Below are 25719 nucleotides of genomic sequence, written 5' to 3' on the forward strand. Positions count from 1 at the left end.
GTCACAATTCCTTCCCCAGGCTCCTCCTGGGCTATGTGTTACCCTGACACAAGGCAGAGACAAAAATCTCAGTCCAGCCCTTAATAATCAACATCATGGCATTAGCGAGAGCAGGGTCTGCAGAAGGGTTGCGATTACCAACACCACTGCAGAAAAAGACAACCAAAGTGCAGCCTGTATTTTCTGAATTTATCTATTTGCTAAAGAATTGTCTGTTGAAATTTTTTTGCTGACACTAACGTGCCACTATGTAGTACTTTGTATTGAATTACCAAGTCTGCTGAGAAAAAAAATCTTGCCAGTAGAAGATCTCAGCATTCTCCTCTCCCCCTGCTTTTCTGGCCATTTTGTGCCCTTTATTTCCAGACAGGTACAGATGTGCCTGTAAATGATACTGATCTGCACCCCAAAATGATTTCACAACCAGCAGATTTTGCAGACATACACACACCAAATTGCATAGACAACTTGCCACAGTTTGGGCCCGTGAGATTCAACGTTTTAAAACATTGATGGATGCACCTTTTAAAAGGTATCATAAGGGTCACTGTGGGGTGGCAGCAACTCTTCCCTCCCTAGCCTTCGGCCCCTGACCCAGCATGTCTGCAGATATTTCATACAGCTTCTGCCCTTCCTGGGCAGACTGCATCTGCCATTAGCACTCAGCTGCTATACCTCTGCATCCCCTAAACCCCCACATAAAGGCAAAATTTTGATCTATGTTTGTATCAGTATGTAGCGGAGTGAAACTCCTACCCCCAAAAGTTGGAAACGGTGAACATTATATTGTCCCATGCATGCAGCACAGGGCAAGTGGAAAAGAAGTTTGAAAGACAGCTCTTGTCATGTGCACCTTGTACACAATAGGATGCAGGGCTGGTCAGGCTTCTGTACCAGGTATGGACTGGCCACAGAACTTCCTTCTCAGAGATACACACCAGATGCACTTCACTATAAGATCTTTTAATGTACTGCATGGTACCGCTGATAAGGTATATTACACAGAGCACTGCCTAGTGGTTGAAGGGTATAATACAGTTTAGCATTCCATTACATCATCCCCTTCCTGGAGGTTCTTTCATAGATTCATAGATATTTAGGTCAGAAGGGACCATTATGATCATCTAGTCTGACCTCCTGCACAACGCAGGCCACAGAATTTCACCCACCACTCCTACAAAAAAAACCTCACACCTATATCTGTGCTATTGAAGTCCTCAAATCGTAGTTTAAAGACTTCAAGGAGCAGAGAATCCTCTAGCAAGTGACCCGTGCCCCACGCTACAGAGGAAGGCGAAAAACCTCCAGGGCCTCTTCTAATCTGCCCTGGAGGAAAATTCCTTCCCGACCCCAAATATGGCGATCAGCTAAACCCTGAGTATATGGGCAAGATTCATCAGCCAGATACTACAGAAAATTCTTTCCTGGGTAACTCGGATCTCACCCCATCTAATAGCCCATCACAGGCCATTGGGCCTATTTACCATGAATATTTAATTACCAAAACCATGTTATCCCATCATACCATCTCCTCCATAAACTTATCGAGTTTAATCTTAAAGCCAGATAGATCTTTTGCCCCCACTGCTTCCCTTGGAAGGCTATTCCAAAACTTCACTCCTCTGATGGTTAAAAACCTTCGTCTAATTTCTAGTCTAAATTTCCTAGTGGCCAGTTTATATCCATTTGTTCTTGTGTCCACATTGGTACTGAGCTTAAATAATTCCTCTCCCTCTCTGGTATTTATCCCTCTGATATATTTATAGAGAGCAATCATATCTCCCCTCAACCTTCTTTTAGTTAGGCTAAACAAGCCAAGCTCCTCGAGTCTCCTTTCATAAGACAAGTTTTCCATTCCTCGGATCATCCTAGTAGCCCTTCTCTGTACCTGTTCCAGTTTGAATTCATCCTTCTTAAACATGGGAGACCAGAACTGCACACAGTATTCCAGGTGAGGTCTCACCAGTGCCTTGTATAACGGTACTAAAACCTCCTTATCCCTACTGGAAATACCTCTCCTGATGCATCCCAAGACCGCATTAGCTTTTTTCACAGCCATATCACATTGGCGGCTCATAGTCATCCTATGATCAACCAATACTCCAAGGTCCTTTTCCTCCTCCGTTACTTCTAATTGATGCGTCCCTAGCTTATAACTAAAATTCTTGTTATTAATCCCTAAATGCATGACCTTACACTTCTCACTATTAAATTTCATCCTATTACTATTACTCCAGTTTACAAGGTCATCCAGATCCTCCTGTAGTGTATGTCTGTCCTTCTCTAAATTGGCAATACCTCCCAGCTTTGTATCATCCACAAACTTTATTAGCACACTCCCACTTTTTGTGCCAAGGTCAGTAATAAAAAGATTAAATAAGATTGGCCCCAAAACCGATCCTTGAGGAACTCCACTGGTAACCTCCCTCCAGCCTGACAGTTCACCTTTCAGTAGGACCCGTTGTAGTCTCCCCTTTAACCAATTCCTTATCCACCTTTCAATTTTCCTATTGATCCCCATCTTTTCCAATTTAACTAATAATTCCCCATGTGGCACGGTATCAAATGCCTTACTAAAATCTAGGTAAATTAGATCCACTGCGTTTCCTTTATCTAAAAAATCTGTTACTTTCTCAAAGAAGGAGATCAGGTTGGTTTGGCACCCTCTACCTTTTGTAAAACCATGTTGTATTTTGTCCCATTTACCATTGACTTCAATGTCCTTAACTACCTTCTCCTTCAAAATTTTTTCCAAGACCTTGCATACTACAGATGTCAAACTAACAGGCCTATAATTACCCGGATCACTTTTTTTCCCTTTCTTAAAAATAGGAACTATGTTAGCAATTCTCCAATCATACGGTACAATCCCTGAGTTTACAGATTCATTAAAGATTCTTGCTAATGGGCTTGCAATTTCTTGTGCCAATTCCTTTAATATTCTTGGATGAAGATTATCTGGGCCCCCTGATTTAGTCCCATTAAGCTGTTTGAGTTTCGCTTCTACCTCAAATATGGTAATGTCTACCTCCATATCCTCATTCCCATTTGTCATGCTACCATTATCCCTAAGATCCTCTTTAGTCTTATTAAAGACTGAGGCAAAGTATTTGTTTAAATATTGGGCCATGCCTAGATTATCCTTGACCTCCACTCCATCCTCAGTGTTTAGCGGTCCCACATGAGCCTTTTGTCAAGATTAATGCTGTATGAAATGCTAACAGAGAACAGGAGGAGCTTAATCTTACAGTATATTTCTAAGCAAACAATCCATACATTTTAACCTGAACCTTGAAAACAGTGGTCAAAATATTCAAACATAGGGTCTGATGCTGCTTGGAACTCCAGTGGGCAGACCCCAGCACTTGCTAGGAATCCAGTCAAAGTCAATGGAGCAAAGCATGAATGCCAGGGTCTGCCCATGCAGCGTTCCTTGAATCTTAGGCACCTAAATCTATATTAAGGCACCTACATCAAAGTGACCTGACTTGTAGAGGTGCTGAGCATTGGCTTCTGTGAAAATTGGGCTACTCAGCCCCTCTGAAAATCAGGTCCTTTTTATATGGAAGTCTAAATATGGACTCCAGGAACGCAAGTTCAACCATTTGAGCTCTCTGTTTGGATCAGTGCTAAAATTGATGAAGGCCAAACTCTTTTTAAAAGGTTTAATATTGAATCAAATGTTTTGAAAATATGAAGATACTAAAAAAGAAAAACGCAATACCACCCTCCCCAGCTTTCCCATCCAAATTCACAGCCTGAAATCACTCATGTGACATTTTCCCAGCTCATTTTTATTCTGAATCTAGGAGTTTATAACAGGAACACAGAGGCTCTTAGCTACAACAAATCTGCTGGGCACCACTGTAATTGAGACCTTTCAAAGTCAAATGTTTTGGAAGAGTTTCTTGCACTTTTTGTTTTAGAGAACATTTTTGTGCTTGTTTGTTCAAACTTGGTTTCTTCAACAAGAGAATGTTCTCTGGCTCCAACTCCTGAATGTCCTACTTCAATGCCCCTTTAGCTTAAGAAGCTGAATCATCAGTTGCTAATGTGTTTGTTCTTTAGCAAAAAGATTTACACAACTTCTGCTGGGAACAAAAGGTTGTTTCCATTAGCCTCTACACAGAAATGGATACTTCATCACTCTCAATTTTTGTTTTCATTTAGAATAAATTAGTAGGTGCACTCCTGTAGAATCCCAGCCAGCTTCCATTTTCTACACTCCTTTTCAGAACCTTGTTTATATGTAAAACAAAGATTAAAATACATCTCCTCAGGGTATCCGCAGAGATGTCTAACTGACCTGCATATTAACATACAGGGCCTCTCACACCAATGTATATCAGGAATAACTTTGCTGAAGTCAGTATAGTTACACCAGTATAAAACTGACAGAGGAAAATCTGGCCCTTGGTTGTGTACATCAGCATGCTGGCTGACATAGAAAACATATGGCCATGAAGAAAAACTCCCTTTTTCAGAGTCATTTTGGCAAACCAGAGGTAGCTATAAAATAATTAAGGATGACATGCTCAGGGAACAGGATGTTAGGGCCAGATCCTCAGCTGGTGTAAATCCATGTTCTACTGAAGTCAATTAAGCTATACCGATTTACAACAGCTGAGGATTTGGCTTTGTGTTTTGCTTGTGATTTTCCCAAAACTCTCTCTAATGATTCAGGCCTTTTTGCCTTGTCAGTAGCTTTTTGCTTTTTTTGACTATTTATTACCAATGATTTGTAGCTCTGCAGAGGAGGAGAAATTAAAGGCTTTGGATAGACTTTAATGTTTGCTATTTATCCTAAAGCCAAGTGCTCATATAAATGGATTCCATCTCATTGACACGGAGGTGACCCTTGTATGTGCAATGCAGATACTGTGAGCTGAAAACATCTATCAAAGTCCAAACGATAAAGCATATTAAAGCACCACTGGTCCTTGCTTTGTTTTGAAGCTTAACCAGAACAGTCTAAGAGGTTATTTAAATGTCAATGATTTAAACCTGTTTATGCAATTGCTTAGCATCAGACACTTCAGTTATGGAGAATGTGTGCACGCTGACTCACTGTACTCAATGTCAGTTTGACTGATAACGGCAATAGTGCTGATGCAATATACTTAAATTTCTGTAAGGCATTTGACTTTGTGCCACATGACATTTTGATTAAAAAACTAGAATGATACAAAATGAACATGGCACACATTAAATGGATTAAAAACTGGCTAACTGATAGGTATCTAAATGTAACTGTACGTGGGAAATCATCATCCAGCGGGTTTATTTCTAGTTGGGTCCTGCAGGATGGTTCTTGGCCCTACACTACCATTTTTATTAATGACCTAGAAGAAAACATAAAGTCATCACTGCTAAAGTTTGCAGACAACACAACGATTGGAGGAGTGGAAAAGAATGAAGAAAAGGGGTCACTTATTCAGAGCGATCTGGATCGCTTAATAAACTGGCCACAAGCAAACAATATGCATTTTAATATAGCTAAAGGTAAATGTATCCATCTAAGAACAAAGAATGTAAGAACTAAGAACTTACAGGATAGGGGACTCTATTCCTGGGAAGCAGTGACTCTTGAAAAAGATTTGGGGATCATGGTGGATAATCAGCTGAATATGAATTCCCAATGTGACACTGTGGCCAAAAGGGCTAACACAATCCTTGGATGTATAAAAGGGGGAATCAAGAGCACAGAGGGTTTTTAACCTCTCTATTTGGCGCTGGTGTGAGTGCTGCTGGAATATGCTATGAAGTTCTGGTGTCAACAATTCAAGAAGGATGTTGAAAAATTTGGAGAGGGCACAGATAAGAGCCATAAAAACAATTAAAAGGTTAGAAATATACCTGACAGTGATAGACTCAAGAAGCTCAATTTATTCAGCTCAGGGGTGACTTGATCAAAGTCTATAAGTACCTCCATGGGGAAAAATATTTGATAATAGGCTTTTTCAGTCTAGCAGGGAAAGAATATAAGAACGGCCATACTGGGTCAGATCAAAGGTCCATCAAGCCCAGTATCCTATCCTCGGACAGTGGCCAATGCCAGGTGCCCCAAAGGAAATAAACAGACAGGTTATCATCAAGTGATCCATACCAAGTCACCCAATCCCAGCTTCTGGCAGACAGAGGCTAGGGACACCATTCCTGCCCATCCTGACTAATAGCCACTGATAGACCTATCTTCCATGAATCTACCTAGCTCACTTTTGAACCCCATTATAGTATTGGCCTTCACAACACCCTCTGCCAAGGAGTTCCAGAGGTTGACAGTGCGTTGCGTGAAAAAATACGTTCTTGTGTTTGTTTTAAACCTGCTACCTATTAATTTCATTTGGTGGCCCCTTGTTCTTGTATTATGAGAAGGAGTAAATAACAAACGTATAACAAGATTCAATGGGTGGAAGTTGAAGCTAGACAAATTCAGACTTAATATAAGACATAAATATTTAACAGTTGGAGCCATTTACCAAAGGTTGTGGTAGATTCTACATCAAGGGCAATTTTTAAATCATGATTGAAATTTAAAAAAAAATATATACGCTCTAGTTCAAAGGAAATTATTTTGGGGGAGTTGTATGGCCTGTGTTTTATAGAAGGTCAGACTAGATGATCACACTCTTCTGACCTTGGAATCTATGAATCAGCAGCATCCAGAGAGAAGCCCTTATTTATTTATTTATTTCTCCACATCCGTAAATCAGTCAGGTGTGAGGCAGAACACGATACAAACCAGAAGAGTCAATGCTCTCCCTGAAAAGAAACATGGGGAATTTCTATTTTACTGCTTCATTTGAAGCATTCATGATTTATACAGTTCTTTTCGAAGTCATGTGTTGTGTCAGATTATTATGTGCCACAAAAACATTTTCTGTATAGTTCTGTTGTTTAGTGACTTAGGTGCCAATCTTGCAATTGGGTCTACCCATTCAGTTCCAATTGTATGGTGCAGATCAGAAGCCATCTTCAGTCAGGTTACAGCCGTTAAAAAGGAATTTGTCCTCAGCGGATATAACCTCATTAAAGAATTGTTCTGATATTATGATAAAGTAAAAAAATCTTGCTGATGAAAAATGGATATTCAATATGCACCATATATCAATGAACCTAAAAGTTTATTTTTTGCTGTAATATAGAAGCAAAAATTACCTTAAAATTTAGATATTCCCCAGGATCACCTGAAAGCAGGATAGTAATGTACTATATTTAACATACTATTGTATCATTCTGATAATAAACAAATTGCTTTAAGATCAGTATTAGCTTTAAATTAATAATGTACAGCAAGACATCACTATTCCAGCCACTTACTGAGTCTTCAGACTTCATGTTATGCAGAGAGTTATCAATTTTCTGTGTTACTTAATTCTTTTCCTTTTAGTTTTTAGATAATAGGGATTCTGGCATAATTAAATGAGAATACGATAGCACAACTAGTTCAGTGGTAAATATGCACTTCCTTAACAAGGGCATGCGTAGAAAACACTGCAGCCGAGAAAAGCAGACTGTACCATGCTGTCTGTAGATAGGGGGTTTCCTATAGATGTTATCTTTTACTCCAGTGTCTGAGAAAGAGGAAAGAAAAAGGAAAGAACAAAAGAGTAAGCAAGCAGTTTAGACCGTGCTTCTTCTGTTTAATTCTTAAAAAAAAAAAAAGGAAAAAAAATCACTTGAGCAGAGACCATTCATTCATTTTAATGTGTAGTAACTGCTATTACAATACAATGCAACATTTCTCATCATTAGTACACACTTAAAACATTCTGGGCTGCATGGCAGCCCAAAATTTTCTATCAATCCTAAAGGGATACATTAATATGGCTCCTTACCCATCAGTTCATTTAGTAGATGGGTACTTAAAAAATTCAGCCTTACATCATATCCGTAAATTGAACAGGCCTGTGCAACCAGCAGTAACATTTAAGACAACAACATCTTCTAGGTTTAATATAAAATAAAGTTGTCTCTTTGGGCTTCTCCTAGTGCAAACTTGTTGATACACAGAAAAATGTGAAGCGTGCAACTTATTCACTTCTGAGATCATGTTTAACAGCTAACATATTTTCACTCTTCAGAAGAAATAAGGTTTTTTGTCATTGTTGTTCTACAGTTCATAAAGCAATGCAAAATCCATTGACAATTTAGGAGAAAATGAACATATGCCACAATTGAAGATTAAAAGCTAAGCTGTGAATGCCTACCTGGAACATGGAAATGTCTAGGAGCCTGCTGATAGGCAGAAGGCGAAGATTTGCTGTCTGAATACATGGATAAGCTTGGAGTGCTCCGACCACTTTCACTGCCTCCAAGGGGAAGAGCAAAGAAAGCAGATAAAAGAAAAAAAATGGAAAGCAAAGTAGAGTACTTCAAGCATAAAAAGCTTACTCAAAATGACTTGTTAATCCAACATTTTTAAATATATCGTTCTTTGTAAAACCTCAACTTGCTTATTGGCACCATGTCTGGTTTCTGATGTGACTCTCTTAGCAAAGGCAATACCGAACAGTGGGTCAAACGATAAACAGATCTAGGAACTGGAGTGTGCTATACCAGCAATAACACATACTTGATGGATAACATCAGGTACAAGCATCAGCCCTGTAGCTCTGCTTTGAAATCTAACATTCTCTTCTCAGAATGTGATGCTGTTAAAAAGATAAAACAAAAGCATCTTCAGGAATCTGTAGGTCCTTTTTTTTCAAACGGCTCCTTCGTAGCCTTAACTGAGCAAATATATTAGGGAATTTTAGCAAAGTTTAAGGTTATGGTGTTAAATTATAGCCTGCCCTTAAAACCATCAGTGAAATCATTCAGTGATGTTAAGTTAGTTCAAAGCAGGACTGCACCAAAAAGCAGCTGCTATGGCTGAGTCATGTCTTATTGGATATATAAATTACAAAATAGACTGTTGTTGCGATCTTGTACTAGGTTTATTCTAACTTTCCCCCCTGATAACTCTCCACAGGATTTTATTTATATGCAGACAGGGTTGGATTATCAAGTCATAAATCTATAATGCCATAGCCAACTTGGCAGAATTTAAAGGTACAGAATATACTATTGATCCGTACCCATTTATACTCTTATTTTGTCAAATACTCTTCAAATACTCCATTTATTTCCTGTCAATTAATCCTCAGGGTATACTCTATGGCATTATAATGCTGCTTGGCAAACAAAAAAGTAAAGCTCTACTTTTTGGGGACTTGTAAAATCCAGTTCATGTGTAGCATTGTTAAGCAACTGGCAGCTAAACATGATATTTTTACAAAACATAGAGCTGCTGACAATTTGCAGTAACCATTTTAGAGAGGATGGAGCGCAGAATTAATGGATATTAATGATGACGGTACAGCAGTTCTTTTGAAGAAAGGCCAGCAGCCCAGAATATAGCTTTAGATATATCATTGAGCACTGCCATGTGGGAGGGAGGGGTTTATGGGTAACTTTGAGCTAGTAGAAAGCCCAGAGCAAAGGTGAAAAATCTGGTAAACTGGGGATGGAGCAGGGGATTGCTAACCATTCACAAAGCCGGGCAGCCTCTGTTGAGGAGTACTGGAGAGACATTAAATACAGTCCCAGAGAATGTCATATATTCCATCATTTTAACCATGGGCCTGCCGCTGATGGGAGTATTGCTATTGACCTTAATAAGAGCAGGAGAAGTCCCCATGAGAACAGAGGAGAGTGCTGTGCATCCCATGAATATTCCTGCTAATTAATCCATTTTATTGTGGGACTGTTACTTCCCTGTACAGTGCGGAATTAAATGCAGATAATTGAAACTATAAAATTAGGAGTCACTGCCATTGTTTCTCTGGTAGCAATGACTTGATAAGATGGTAACAATTTTTAAAAAAGTATTCTGCATAGTTCAGAGACTGAAATTAGAACAACATTAGTTGATATTCTCCAAGTACTACCAAGAACCGAGGGCTTGATTGTGGAGTTACTGCAAGCCCTGAGCAAGGGGCAAGTATCAACATGCTGCCCTAGGAGCAAACCAGAAGCTAAACCATGACTGACAGAATCACAGTTTGGTTTCTGGTTCCCATCCTGCTCCAGGGAGAAAGCCAGGTGTGCCATCCATTTACCAGGAACAGATTACTTCCCCCTCTGTGCCAACTCACCTGCTGCACTTCACCCACTCCCTGTCACTACTAACCCACCTATGTAGTGGATGGGGAGTAGCAGCCCCGTAGAAACATCTCTACCCTTTACACTGTACCACACAATGCAGATAGCAAGGGAGTGTCTTTACTCCTTGACCCCCTTGCAATGGGAGCATGGCATGGGAAATAGCTGCTTCCTGGTTAAGGTCTATGCACCCCATTGTATCCCAGTTATTACCACCCCCCTGGAATGTCACATACCAGGGTAGAGTTTGCCTGGAAAGGTTGCTAAAAAATCAGAAAGGGCCTTTTAAAGTTACGGTGTTTTCAAAAAATGCCTGTCCTTTGCTTGCTCAAAATTCCTGTATCACTAAACATTTATAATTGGGGTACTGGAAGGCATGGCCCTTAATACATCACATACTTTGGGCACTTAAAATAGTCCACGTCGATAAAAGCCTCACCAGACAGGATCAGGGCCCCATCATTCTGGGAATCATATAAACAGAGACAGAAATCCTTCAGGCAGGCATTATTTTCCTGTTACGTTCAAGGGACCAGAAGGAAGCGTGGAACAGGAGGTGAGAACTTGGGAAGAGAGGACAGAGGCAGGGAATGCAAACACATGGAACTGAAGGCTGCAATTCTGCCAACTGCTCTGTGTGGGATCCACCTGTGTGGGGTAGTTTTTAAGATCAGGGCCTAGATTTCTATTAAAAGAAAAGAAGGAGGCAAGCTATTCTTGGGGCACATTATACCATACAAGCTGATCCACCATTTAAATTATTAAAATTATGTCAAAAATTTGCCACTGATTCTGAGAGAGTGTAGCTGGATTTTGCAATTTACATGCAAAATTATGAATATTTAGCAATAAATCAAACTGAAGGGCAAAGTAAAAGGTCCCATTATCTAGCTTACAACAACCCCTAAGATCCTATATAATTGTCTCTTGCCTGAGGTTTCCCTGCATAAAAACTGAGTAAAGACTCCATGTCAGATCCCATAGAGCAGTTTTATAAAGTTTTGCTTTGGTTCTCTGCCATTAGCAGGATGAAAAAATAGAATCATGAACTCTTTCCTGGATTTCATTTTATTTTATTTGGAAAGAATCCTGAAAGGCTTACTTTGAACTTAAGTACCAACCACAGAAATATACTCATGTCTCTTGGCTCTTAACAAGACAGGCTGCCCTTTTAACCTAGTATGTTTGCAGTGTAATGACCAGACCTCAAAACATCATCCCCTCTCATGCCGTTACATGGCTGGTCAGGAAGAATAGAGTATCTTTTTGTAGCTCCTCATTCTCAGCAGCATGCTGCTTATTGTCAGTCCCTTACATTTCCAATCTAGCCATTGACACTGCAGAATTGTATTTTTGTCTTAGAGGATGGGGGGTCTGGCAAGAATTTTGCAGATTCATAAAGCAGTTAGAAAGCTATTGTAAGGGCAATATGCCTGAAAATCCTTCCTGCCCTGGAACTCTGCAATACGCACAGTCACCACTGGCCCAAAAATGGCGATTCCAGAAATTATTTCTGAAGTTGGGTCATTTTACATATCCATATGTTAAGCACATGAACATGGTTTTTATCTGAAATCTTGAAAACAGCAATGATTCTTTCCAAGCTTTCAAAGCCAGTGAGTACTAAAGTGGAATAAAAAGGACATGTCCTGGAAAATCTGGTTCTTAAATTAAGAAAGGCAAGGCACTCTCCACTGCACTGTGAAGGTGGGATTTTCCAAAGCTCTCAGCATTGGCCTAACTCTCACTGACTCCATTGCATCAATGGGAGCATAGTTAGACCAATACTAAGTGTTTTTGAAAATCTTTACATTTCTGAATTGTGATGGGCACTAACTGTGGGATAAGTAAAGCTGCATTCTTACCAAGGCTGTCACAGAAGTCAGAGAAGTCACTTTTCTGATTAAAAACAAACAAAAAACACCCAGCCTAGACATATCCAGATGATTTGAGGACTTTTGTGTGTGAGTAAATGTGATAGTGGAGGGTCAAACGTATTACACCCGCCAAGATAAACTCTGGGTGGTAAAGAGGGAAAGCAGAAACTCAGTGACAACATTCTTATGGCCAAAAAAAGGGCCAACCCAGTGAATTGTCAGTGAGGGCCTATGGCAAAGCCCATAGTCAAGAGAAAAGCCTATTAGTGTGGTGAGGTTTCTCTCACTCAGAAGTTTAAAGAAAAATATTATTAAATAAACGTGGAGAGTTAATTTTGAGTTTAAAAAGTTCAGGTGTAGTACTGTAACTAGTATATTACATTCAGACATGTTCAAGTCTATCAGCCGAGCACATCTCTAATTATTTTGAACTGAAATGGCAAAAAAAAAAAAATCTTATTTTGAGCACATGGCACTTGACAATAGTTTATCTATATTCCCATGACTTTTGCTCTTCTCACTATGATCTCTCCATAGCTTTGCCTACATTTTTAAAAACAGGGAAGGTAACGTCAAACTTTATCAAGATAAAGAAGGAGGGCATCCTAGTATTTAGAACAAGGCACTTGGGGATCTCAGATCTCCTTTTTTATTATTATTTGCTGTGACACTAATTGAAAGTACAACAAGGGGAAACTATGTAATACTTATTTAACCCATACGTAAATTGTATAAAAATACTTACCGACACCTCATAGGAGAGTTGTGAGGCTTAGTTAATAAATGTTTGCAAAGGGCTCTAAGCTCCTTGATAACAGGTGCTACAGAAGTGCAAAATATTATTATTTTGGTTGTTTTACTAATTGTTATTTTGTAACAACAGGCTGCTGCTTGATGGATTGTTTTCCGAACAACAGCAATAAATAATTGCTGCCGCACATGGCAACGACAGGTAGCCGTGAACATATACTGGTTTAAGTGTGATCAAATAGAAGTGCGGCTGAGCAACTGTCAATTGACTTTCAAATGAGAACATTCCACGCTGTGTAATCATGCAGTGCAGTACACAGACAGGTTTTCTAGCTAAATGCATCAACTCTGATAAAACTGTCCAGCTTTACAGTACACATAAAACTGTATCCAAGCAGAGACTCATGTGATACAAGAGTGTGCTTCAGCCCTCCTAGAAGTTGGGGGACAGAATCTTTGTAGGTAGATTGTCTGTTAAAATGGCATCACTTTGTTTAAACTTATTCTTTTTCTCCAGAATTCTCTTTTGGGGGTCACATTTGCAGGGTATGGACCTGATTCTGCTCTTATTTACACCAATGTACAATGCACCTGCAGGGAGTCACCTCCTTTCCTATAACTGCTCCGATGACAAAGCTTTGCTTCATCAACTCAAATAGGACACAAAGATAGAGGATACAAAAGTAACTGAAAATGCTTGTGATTTGTGCCCATTTGCTTCCCCTTCCTCCCCACATTAATCCTAGAGGAAGGACATTGTTGTGATCATTCAACACCCCGCCTTCCTCTCTAATGTTTAAACAACATGCCAAGCAAAAGTACACTCTGCCTCAAAGGTTCCAGAGATTCCCCCATCACAGTGGCCTGTCTCCAGCATGCAGAACATTAACAATTAATGTGCCTTTGTGAAATATTTTGACAGGAATGAGCATCAATTTATTCAAATAAATAACAATAAAGTTTCTGTGCTTTAAAGTATATGGGCCAGATTCACAGCTGATCAGTGGAGCTATGCTGATTTAACCAGCTGCGGATCTGGCCCAATAGGTGTTAACAGTGTTAAAAATGGACTAGATCGCTAAATGTTTTGTAAAAAAGATGGATGGATATTTGATCCTCTAGGGTGTTAATGTCCCTTATTCCAATATCCAGTTAGCTTCACTAAAACATGGAAACAAGGTTATATGTTTCTGTAAACGATAATAAACAAAATTTACAATTATTCTCCCCCTCCCCCATCTTCAGATTTTTTTTTCCCTTTGGAAAAAACACTGAACATTGATTGAAAAAAACACAGCAGGTCCCAGAGACTTACATGGTATGTCAAGAAAGCACTCACACAAAGTTAAGACAGACTATCCTGTTGGAAGCCATGCTTGCACAAAGAAAGTCAAAACACATTTGGAGAGGTCTACAGTTATCACAGCACAGTCGGCATTCCTGGACCTTACCTTTGAAGAAAGGGATGTAATGATGTCTGAATGTAGATGTAGGGCTTGGGTGTTGGGGCAGGGAGATGCAGCTACTGGTACCAAGAGTCTGAGTACCAGCTAGGGGGCAACAAAGAGTAAGTGAAAATAAACTATTTTGTTCACTTACTGAAAGCCACAAAATATTCCTAGCAACAACACCCTTCTCACAGGAGCAGTTTTCTCTTATGACATACAAACTTGGAAAGTATATTTTAGCTCCAGTCTGTCTTCTTGTTTCCAAAATAACGCAGGTCATAGTACACAGTTTAGTAAGGTACAGAGACTTTCCATGAATGGAAAGAGAACAACACACAACTGATAACTATGTCCTGGGTTACACAGGAGGTCAGACTAGATATCAGCAGGGCCAGATTTACACCTTACGTGCCACTAGGCACAGCATCTTCAGCGCCCCCCTGCCTACATCTGACTTTTGTGTTTTCCGTAAAAAATGAAATAAAAAAAATATATAAACACAGCCTCCCCAGGAAGGCACGAGACCCTCTGCCATGCACAGCGCTCCCAGCCTGAACCAGGGCACAGCCCACCTGCCCCAGGCTAGGCGCAAGGGGGGGATTGTTCCTCTCCCCACAGTGAGCGGTCCCCAATTGTCTTCCATTCCCTCCTGCAGCCCAGCATGGCAGCCATGCTCCAGCTCGTCCCCTGCAACTGAATGGGGTGCTGGCTACACCCCTCCCTCTTCCTCCACGGCATGGGGCGGAGGGAGTGGGGTGGCTGAGATTAGGAAGGGGCTGGGACACTCCCAGCTACTTCAGCAGCCTCCCCACCCAGCCGCGGCTCACAGCACCCCCCAGACGGACTGACCTGGACGCTCACTCTGGCCCACCCCACTCTGCTCCAGCTGGGCGGCTACCAGCCCACGCCAGGAGCCTGGCTGCCTGTAGGAGAGCGGTACGTATTAACTTTTAACCCACTTTTAACTTTTAGGCATCCCTAGGCACGTGCCTAATTGGAAATCTGGCCCTGATGATCAGAATGATCCCATCTGGCCTTGGAACCTATGAATTTAATAGGTGGAACATCAGAAAATATTCCAGAAGAGCAAAACCTTACTATAAAGCACACTGAGGAAAATCAGTGTTTTCAAAAGCTGCAAAAGGGATGACGTGTTCATAAAGGGTCACAGTGGAATGAAATGGGGAGATACAACATCTCTTTCTTTGCTAGGAACTTTGTTAGGGCAAGGTCCAGCTCCCACTGAAGTTGCTATTTTGCTATTAGTTTAAAGGATACAGGATCAAGCCCACAATGCAGGAAAATACTTAAGCACATGCCTAACTTTAAGCATCTGAGGAGCCCCACTGAAGCCCTTTTTTTTGCAACACCTTGCTCTGAGGGCTAATACTGTCAAAACAACAAATACAGATTAAAAATTCTTGCAGTCTCCCCCTCCCACCAAAGTTGTACAGCTTTATAACTCACTTTGGGTTGGGAATTGTTTGTTTTCCTTCCCCTCCCCATCTTACTCCCATAGTGTGCAACCAAGCAGAATCCTGATGGAACTGCTAGAGTCTCAGCAGAGACTAATTTACTCTCCTCAATAGATCTTCGATACTTTACTTTTTTCCATCCCCATCAAAGACTGTATGAATTATGAGACACAATCTTCTGTAAATGATTTCTGTAACCCATAAAACTTTCATTTGCATTAAGATTTCCATTTGAATGAAAGCTTATTGATGAAGAATCCCTTGATTTTCACAATGAGTTTCTGGTCTTGAAGTAAAACACTTTTTAGGCCCCAATCATTCATCAATATTTCTGTTAATATCATAGAGTGACCCAGGAAATTATATAACTCTTTATTGAGGAGCTTTATTACCTATTTTTTAAAGGGTCAAATCCTGCAAAAGCCCCATTATAAACGCAGGGTATCCTGACAAAAATCAGAAGGGGCCCAGAGGTGTATCAGTGCTGCTACTGTGACCCTTGGCGTAACAGAGGCTTCTGCAGCCACTACTATAGGAGAGTTTTGACCAGCAAACTGGCCACTCCTCCAGTCTGGTCCTCAGCCCCCCCAAAGCAGCGAAGAGAGCCACCATGAAACATTACTCTGCAGTTCAAAGGGGGTACAAAGTGCAGCTGTGCAGTCTCTTGGCTGCATGTCTGCTTCCCACACTGTGTGGTGGAATAATTGTGGTTTTGCTATTTAGATTCCCATGATCGGTAAGGCTAGGGGCAGGATTAAGACCTTACTCCATTACATTTTCTGTTTTCAGCTACCACCAACACATAATTTCCTGATGCCTATTAAGTTTTATGAAAAAAAAAATCACCGCATGTGCATAATCGAAAGTACTTGTTTGTTTGTCCCCCTGGGCACCTCTGTTCACATTAACCAGCATGTTGTAATACACTTGAAAAGGGAGGCTGGAATTACTTTCCACACTGTAAACCTTTCTCTTGGTATCTTCTACAGTTACTAAATAGGCCAAAGGGGGAGGAGGGGAAAGAGAGATTAAATGAGCCTGCTTGTCAATTACCTGGTCTGCTGTAATGCTGAGGAGAATGGGATGTTGGAGTGTAGCGACCATAACCCAGAGATCCAGTAGAACTAGGACTTGATGTCCTATACTGTTTGAAAGATCTATCATCTTGGTCGCCCTGAGAGGAAAGGGGGAAAATCTAAATCAATAGCAAAGACAGAGCGAATTACAAGATATTCAGAAGTTATCCATATCCATTGTTGTTTTTTTGCCCTATATGCAAAGGGCCCAATTCTGTCTTCATGCTCCGTGCAATCATAATGAAATGAGGGCAGAATACAACCATAAACATCTAAAATCTGTTATGATTAGAGCAGTTCCGGAATTGCCAGACATCATGTCAGAGAATAGTCATATAAACATGGGAGGCAGCATATAAGAAATGCGTCTAAAATGAAAACACAGTTTGAAAAGAATGTACTATAGCTGAAATGTTGTTTTAGCACTATGGGCAGAATTCCCAATTTGTTTGTACCTTGTATTTGTTTAAACACAAGCAAAATGAATGTAAGATGACAGTATTTTACATTCATTTTGTACATGTACATGTGCAAATAGTCAGACAAGGTGCCAGACAGTGTAGAATCAGGCCTCATCTGTTTAATTATGCTATGCAGATCTGTTGTGCCTTCTCTGCACAACACATGCTGTACTATAAGCAAAACACATTCTATAATACTCAGGTGATCAATTTATGCATGAATATGTATCATTAGATTTAATGTTCTAGCATTACCACTTTCTATTTAAACCTATATCCTAAATACTTTAATTCCTGCAAATACACCTCCCAGGGCTGTTCCCTTTTGCAGACTTAGGCCACTTCTCCCACAATCACTGCCGAGATTTTAATTCGTTTTGTAGCAAGTTGGTGACTGAAAATTACAAATTGGTGACTTGAAAAAGTATTATTTTCTTAGGAAGCAAAAGCCCCCATTATGTAGAAATCACCTTTGGATAACTAGCATCACTTTGGAATTCATTTTTCTCAGTCCTTATTTAGGAAAATCAGAATTTACCTGAGTAACGTTGAATTAAAAAGAAAACAGTCTCAGATCAATCTCTCCTGCAGAAAACACTGTGGGAGGGAGTCCTGAGAGATACCCTTGCAGAATTATTCCCCCAATATTCCATCATGGGGGTGGGAGGGGGAGAGAGTGCTCCTCTATGGAATGTCACAGAGCCACCCTCCAAACCTGGGAGATCCCCAGGGATCTGTCTGAATTCTAGGGGACCAGCTGATGGCCAGGAACATTCACATGGAGGCCTTGCATCTCCATATCTGCTTCCACCCTGCCCCAACATAAGTTTATGGCAGTGCCGCTCCATCACAAAAACACAGCCAGGATGACTCCTGGCCACAGCTGTCCCCTGAGTTGCCCCGAGTCCTAATATTATTCCAGGGTCCAGAATGGGGACAACATGTATCATTGGCCCCAGTTCAGCCATCAATTCCTTTCCCCCTAGCCAACGTATTCCCTATTCTCTCTCCCCCGGGCAGACCCCAGACTCACAGAATACCCTTTGTAGGGTCCAAAAGAGAGGCTGCAGTGCCAGAGGGACACCTTTGCTCCCTTCCACATGGATGGAAGGTGATCTGTGTCCAACGGATTCCCTCCAGGTGTATCTCCGGGATGGGAAAGTAAAGAACGATCAGGGTCTGAATAAGCATTTGAAGATTTGACCCGGAAAGAGGATGACATGGCGATTTAGGGGCCTACTGTGCCATCAAAAACATGGTCATGCAGAGCAAATGATTTTTATGACGGTACATGGCAATGGACGACCGTGTATTTGAAGATAGAAACAAGCCCTTAAGAGAAGAACTATCTGCAATTTTTTTTAAACGCCTGTGTAAGAATTCAAAATTGTCCAAAAAAAAAGGGAGAATAATTTATGCCTGCCTAAACAGGTAGCACATTGTAGGCATTTCGTAGCCTTCACTTCTGATTGCCACCAACTACTCCATGCTCACTTAAATCCCATGGTCATGTTGAAATACTTCTGCATGTCCTTTCCTAACTAGCTACATATCATCTACATTCTTACTTCTGCATAATGTATTCCAGGCAAAAGAGCATAATGTCTTTGGAAGGCAATCTTTATGAAGTAGAACCTTAATAAGTACAGTTCTTTATAGACCAAAAGAGTGTCACTTAATGAGCTAAATAAAAAGTGGACAGGACAGTGCAGTTTATTAATATTGAGGAAAGTCCTGTAGCGCCGCTCATTTCAAGGCAGGCTGAATAGCTTTGTAAGTAACAAGTACCATCCTTAGCACAGAAAATATACTCTGCAGAGTGAGGGCAAACTGTGGGCATATCTGAACATCCTTAAAGAATTCATGTGACTTTGTGAATCACAGCAGCTCCAAGAACAGTACCAATGTATCCTCTGGAGTTTACTATTATGCAGGATAACAGATGGGCAGTAAGTGAAGTTATTGTATTTCTGAAACACTGATATTTCCACTTTGACTATCTCACGCATGTTTCTGTATGTTTTTGTCTCTGTAAGAAACAGCAAGCTAAATCCGTGGAACACAATGAGTGATATATTCCTTTTAAAAGAAAAATATCAGATAAATTTCATTTCTAATTGAGAACTCTACTTTTCTCTCTGAACCAACAGTTCTAGTGACAGTTTGCAATTTTTGATATTTAAGGGAAACTATCAATTAATTATTGGGCCCAAATCTCCAATTTATTACAAAAATTTTACAACAGTGTAATTCCACTCAGTTCAGTGAAGTTATGAGGACATAAAACTGGTATAATGGAGTAATGAGTCAGGCCTGCCGTATTTATTTTCCAACTACATAAACTAGGAATTACTGCTCCTGAAAGTGGTATTTCTTGGGTGCGATGTCCTTGTGCTGCTTCCAAAGTGGTATTTCTTGAACTGGCATCTTTAACAATGATGGTCCTGGGTATTGGTATAGTTCCATTAAAGTCAATGGAACTATACAGATCATCTGTGTGCCTATATACATATAGGCAATTTAATTACATGTATATACAGGTAGTTGAACCGGGGGAAAAGTGGACAGAAAGAGGCACATTAAGGCCCTAGTCCAAGTAACTAAAAATGCTAGTTGTAAATGTAAAAGCAGATTACAATTCAGAATATAATTTATTTGGTAACATTTGAAAAAGTTATGATCATCTAAACTTTATTTCATGAAGTAATTATTTCTGAAGTAGAAATGCAGATGACAGTCAATGAGACAGATGCATTCAGATGACAATATAGAAGCACAGCAGTTGTTTGATATAAGTAACAGTATTAAATAAACGTCTTTATAAAGATAACATGGCTCTGCAGACGCAGGGGGCAAACCACCACCATTTCAGGCTCTGGTGATTATCTTTATAAACAAGTTTAATGCATCATGAAACAGATCAGAAAAGAACAAAGGCACTGGGGATTACCTCAGTAGGTGTTGGAGAGAGCAACTGAGGTGACTGCAAACGGCAACACACAAAGTAACAAATTAGTCATACAAAATTCATGCAGGATGCTATTTGTGAGAAATGCTATGTTAACAGTATCAACATCCATGTGTAACATGTATGAAATATACAGTTAAAACAGGACATCCACCAAGTAGGTCAAAAATACTAAGTTAGATTTTTTAAATAAAAATGAGGAGTAAAATGGAAACATCTTCCTTACACAGCTGTAAAATTATTTCATTTCAAAAGAGAATCCCATGGGCAGGTTGCACTCTATTGAATCCTACACTAAGGACTGCACCTTTAATAGAAAAAAACCCCTTGTTTAAAGCAACCACTTTAAAACAGAGATAAGCCTATGCCAAACCCTCTGTCTAAACACAGCTGAAGTTTGGATTGGAATTTTGAAGCTCAGCCCATCTTTGCTTTAAAGTATTTCAAGATATCAGTACGTTTCCCCCCCTAATCTTTAAATAAAGAACATCTTTACTTGGCAACTAATTTTTGCTGTTCCCTCATTTTTCACTCACAATTGAGAGAGAAATTCTGCTTTCTGCTACACTGTTGTAAATCCAGAGTAATTTTATTGAAGCCAATAAAGAAATTGGTACAACAGAGCATAATTAGACCCTATTTTTAAAATATCTTAGTTAAGTCACAGGCAATTAAGCATACATGTCACTTATGCCTAGCACCAAACTATGCTGACATTGGCATAGTTGGTTTAGTTTAAGGTAACTTAATAATACCCAAATGTAACTGAGTAAAACACTACAAGGAAATATTGATAGTGAAGCATTTTAGTATTAGAAACTTTTAGAAACATTTTATATGCTCTTTTGTCTTCTCTACATATCATCTCTGAAACAGAAGGCTCTGACTGACAGCTCATTTTTTAAGGGCATTTATGACAAAATAGTTTGGCTAACACCAGTCTAAAAATAATTGTAGCACTCACAGAAATGTTTCTATTCATTTAAAAACATTTTATTTGGTCTTGAAACTAAAAGGAGTCTGTTTAAAAACCCTTTTCAATAGCTAAGGATGCATAATGTCCATCAGGTAAAGGGGCACACATGGATGTTTGCAGGGACAAGGACATACAACTCACATCCTAACCTTGGAAAGAACAAGTGGTATCAGTTTTATAAGGCAATGAAAGCTATGGAATGGCATTGTTGTATCGGTAAAAAGCAGGACTACCATTAAGTGATAGCATGTCAAATGATTAATGGTGAATGAAGGTGTCATTGAACAGATTACGGCTCCACACATGAAGTACCTCCCCAATTCCCCTAGCAGGAACTGCTTCCTATGGGAAGAAATTTAAGGGGCCCTGTGTTTTTTCAGTAACCCAGGCTACACTGAGGGTGAAATCTTGACCCTACTGCAGACAATGTGGGTTTTGCCACAGGATTCAGGGGAGCCAGGATATCACCCTTAATCTTATTCAATGCCTACAAGGGATTTACAGATTTTATGCATATTCTCATGCTTATTATTAAAATCACACTCTTCTGCCTCCTGCTTTATTATGCTTTCTGCTATAACACTCACTCTATTCCTAGATTACTATACCAGGAGTCACCAAACTTACTGACCCTCCGATCTTCAGAAGTTTGAGAGCCGGAGAGCGCCTGCCAGGGCTTCAGCCACTCGGGAGGCACCTTCTGAGGCTGAGCTTCAGCCCCACTCCTGCTGAAGCCCTGAGCCCTGGCTGACATGCCCCACTGGGCTGAAGCCCTGAGAACCCCTCCCTGCTGGGCAGAAGAAGCCCCTAAACCCCCCACACTGCCACAGGGCAGAAGCCCCAAGCTCTATCTCCCACCCCGCAGTCTGGTAGGTGGAGAATGGGGGTGGAAGTAGGGGCTCTGCAAGCTGCATTTTAACTGTAAAAGAGCTGCATGCAGCTCACGAGCCACAGTTTGGCCACCCTTGTACTATACCATGCCTCCCAACTACACCTTCCAGTGCCCTCTTTAATGGGAAGAGTCTGATACCCTTACTGCCATCGAACAGTACCTTACTCCACAGTTTCAGCAGGCCAGTTCATGGAATAAGGTGCTGTCCACTGTGAGCAAGGATGGCAGAATCTGGGCATGTGATACTGGAAATATTTGGATCCTGAGGAGAGAATTAGGTTAAGATGCTGAATGAATTAATCTAAGTCCGATGCATATAAAAAGAGTCCCAGTTTCCCATTAGAGCAAATTCTTTCATGTTGAATATGTTGTGATTCAACTGCTGAACCACTCATGTAGGGCTATTCAGGGTTATATCTTAGTTATGGGTTGGCAACAAAATACCCATTCATCACCACTATTCATAGGCAACCTTAAAATACCTGGGCAGATGCTAGAAAGCCAAACTGCCAATGTAGCAACATCATTCCCACTAGCAAGACCTCCAGTAGGTGGGACCACAGGGAACACCAGCAATGAAGCGATGGTTCCAGAGCTGCTAGCCCATTTCCCAGATGGATTATTATTAGGAGCATAGAAATTATCCTTCAAGTCATATTTTTGTTTGGAATTGATGTGAAACTGAAAAGGGCTAAATGAGCTTGTCTAAAATTCGGGGAGAGGTCAGCATTTTGTAAATCTTGAAGAAATCTTCTTATGTAGAAACAAAGCAGAAAAGGCCAGTTACGGTGCTTATAGTTCCCTGTCAATGCAGGATTGTTCCCTACAGTACCTTTACTTGTGCCCTTTTGAACAGAACTAAGAGTCATGTGCATAACGTACATACATAAATGCTCGCAGGATTTAGGACTTTATTATTCTATTGCTATTATTTCAAGCATTTATTTTTACCCATCTATTTATATCCAAGTTAAGCTAGTGTTCACAGCAATTAATTTTGCTTAGAGATTTTAATTTAAAAAATCTAAACCTATAAAAGAAATTAGAAAACGAAATGAAAGGCAGACATGAGTGAAGAAGAAACACTACCTTTTATGACAGGAGTTATGTAAAAATATGTTTCACATAAAACAGCGTTAATATAAAATGACAGCAAAAATGTTATGACATTAGCTCTGCAAATGAAAAGGGCAATATGCATGCATGACATGAAAATTAACCTTATTACGGGGTGGTTGAAAGGCATTTGTGCACAGAAAAACGATACCTTTGTTCTGTTACCAAAATAACATGCTGCATATAACAAAAGTATAAAGGGTATTTGGTTTGGCTTCTGATCTTTGTGTTATAATTAGCAATGGTTCCTGTTTCCTACCATATGCAAGTATAATTTCTTTGGCAGAAAAACATACTTTTATTAAATCTCATTTGTTTTTAAAAAATATTTGATCACAAAAAGCTATCCTTTTATTTCCCATGAACTAAAGAGTGAAATGTAAATCCCACTTGTTTTATGGACAATTCAAGTGACTGTGAATGCATAAAATAACTCCCATTAATCCAAGTTTACAAAGTAATTACAAAAATTGCAAGTGTGTCTAATAACTTAGACACAGTGATGTGTTTAATGATGCATATTAATTTTTAGATTCACAAATTTAAAAAAATCGTAGGTTTCAGTACCTCCCCATAACTATGCCTGTCATCTGAAGAATAACTGATATATGGAGAATAGGAGATCATATCTGGGCGGTCAATGTTATAGATGGCTTTATTTTTAGGAAGAGCAGCCAAATCCTTGTAGTCAAGAATTTCATCTCCAAGCTTTGCCTAAGAAAAGGAGGAAAGAAAGCAGTAAAGATAAGAAGGAATGTGATCAGGATAAAATCAGAAAAGGACAGACCCATATAGGCAGAAGAACCAATAAATATTTAACTCTTTTATGACTGAGAATGTAAATATCTTTTCAGTGCTTACCACAAGATCTTAAATGCACATGGTTGTTTTCTTTATATATGTTGATGACTTCTCTGCCATTCAAGTTTAGTGTATAGTTGTAATGTTGGATAATCCTAGTTTTCTTCCATTTACATCCTGCTGACTATTAGCTATGCAAAGAGACAGCAGGGCTAATCTTGCAATCCTTGGCCAGGCAAAAGTCCATTTCTTCTAAGGTGATTTTGGATTGCAGTGTTTGTTTTCTTTTTCATTACAGATGGTAATGAATAATCATAAACTTATTTCCAATACTAACTATCCCCTGTCCAGATGCTGAAATGCTGCTAGTCAGTAATTTCTCCCATTCAAAAGAGCTGCTTATTCTATCCTACAGTTCCCGCATAACTAATCTGCAGTAAAATTGCATTACAGTGTACGATCCCTACCCTGCAACTGAAGTTAGGCTCCACCTCCATGGAGCTCTTTGCAAGATCAAGATTTATATTTGAAAGGCACCAAACTAAGATCCTTGGCCTGTAAATACTGGTGTAGCTCCATGGAATCCAATGAAGCCAAGCCAGTTTAAACGAGGGCTGAGAATCTGGCTATAAGTCTTCTACGAAACCTGTGATTTTCACAACACTCCATAGCTGTAGCTACACAACTCAGAGTGGGTTGCCCTGACCCCTCTTATGCCTCAGTTTGGATGGAGCATGATTTTGAGGTGGATCAATGTAAGTAAGCAATTTCTCTATTTTTTTTATACATCTTATCTGTATGCAATACCACCCTGGAGAACACAGAACAAAAGAAGAATTTATTTCTGTACTGAAGCAAACATACAAAAGACCTTATAAAATTCCAGGAACACTGTATAAAACAAAATCCCAGGAACAATATCCACGAAAGGAAGAAACTGCAGATAAAATGGAAAACAACCATTCTCCTAAAAATCACTTAAAACAATTGAAAGAGAAAATACATTTCTTCCCACTGCTTTGACTCACGCAGAATATATTTTATCTCAGGTAATCTAATCCTTACAGCTGTTAGCTGCTTCTCAAACCCTCCTCCCCCCCCCACCTCCAGGTCTTCTCTTTGGTGAGTATATCCGGAGTCTGGGGTAAACAAATATCTATTCTTCCTTCCATAAAGCTATCTCAATGAGTAACTGATCCTAAACACACTACTCCAGCTGTGTCCCACCTTTAGCTCTTTCACTATCTATTTCACAGAGTCCTCATTCCTGATTATGAACCAAAAGATACCAAGCCTCATTGGAAAATATTATATTTTAGTACAATTCTTTCTACGCTGCCCATCTAAATATAGGAAATGTGAATGAAAACACATTTTGTTACAGACAACATGGCTCAGCTCTGCTCTCAATACCTTTTAAAACCATTCCATTATTTTCTGCAATCATTCAGTTCAAAATGTTTACTCATTCTAACAGTGTGGGTGATATTTAAAATAGTGGGGGAAAAACTCAGATTCAAGCTGAAAGACATAGATATTAAAATACAACATAAATAAGATTCATTAATGATCTAGAGTATTAGGTTTTTCAAAAATCATCCCCACTGTTCAGAAGTACTAAGCGATTCATATAAAATTATTTTGGAATATGTTATTTTACAATTGTGTATTATGATTTCCACTCCTAGTATGCTAAAATTTGACATGTTGAGTGAGGCTTTATGCAGCGTGAA

At 39.7% G+C, this 25719-nt stretch overlaps 1 protein-coding gene across 7 annotated transcripts in view; it reads right to left on the bottom strand.

The window, feature by feature from the left end:
* The window catches only part of ABLIM2 (actin binding LIM protein family member 2), a 214243-nt gene that overhangs the window by 38352 nt on the left and 150172 nt on the right, over positions 1-25719 (bottom strand). For 3 of the 7 annotated variants that reach the window (XM_074951753.1, XM_074951747.1, XM_074951748.1), the window contains 6 exons: positions 23753-23899; positions 20184-20216; positions 16750-16870; positions 14225-14323; positions 8211-8312; positions 7521-7574 (listed from right to left, as the gene is read on the bottom strand). In XM_074951753.1, coding sequence (XP_074807854.1) covers positions 7521-7574; positions 8211-8312; positions 14225-14323; positions 16750-16870; positions 20184-20216; positions 23753-23899 — 556 coding nt within the window. The remainder of the gene's footprint in view (positions 1-7520; positions 7575-8210; positions 8313-14224; positions 14324-16749; positions 16871-20183; positions 20217-23752; positions 23900-25719) is intronic. The other 4 variants (XM_074951746.1, XM_074951750.1, XM_074951749.1 and 1 more) reach the window with 4 other exon arrangements.

Source organism: Natator depressus, chromosome 4 (genome assembly GCF_965152275.1).
Source record: "Natator depressus isolate rNatDep1 chromosome 4, rNatDep2.hap1, whole genome shotgun sequence".
Classification (NCBI taxonomy): domain Eukaryota; kingdom Metazoa; phylum Chordata; order Testudines; family Cheloniidae; genus Natator; species Natator depressus.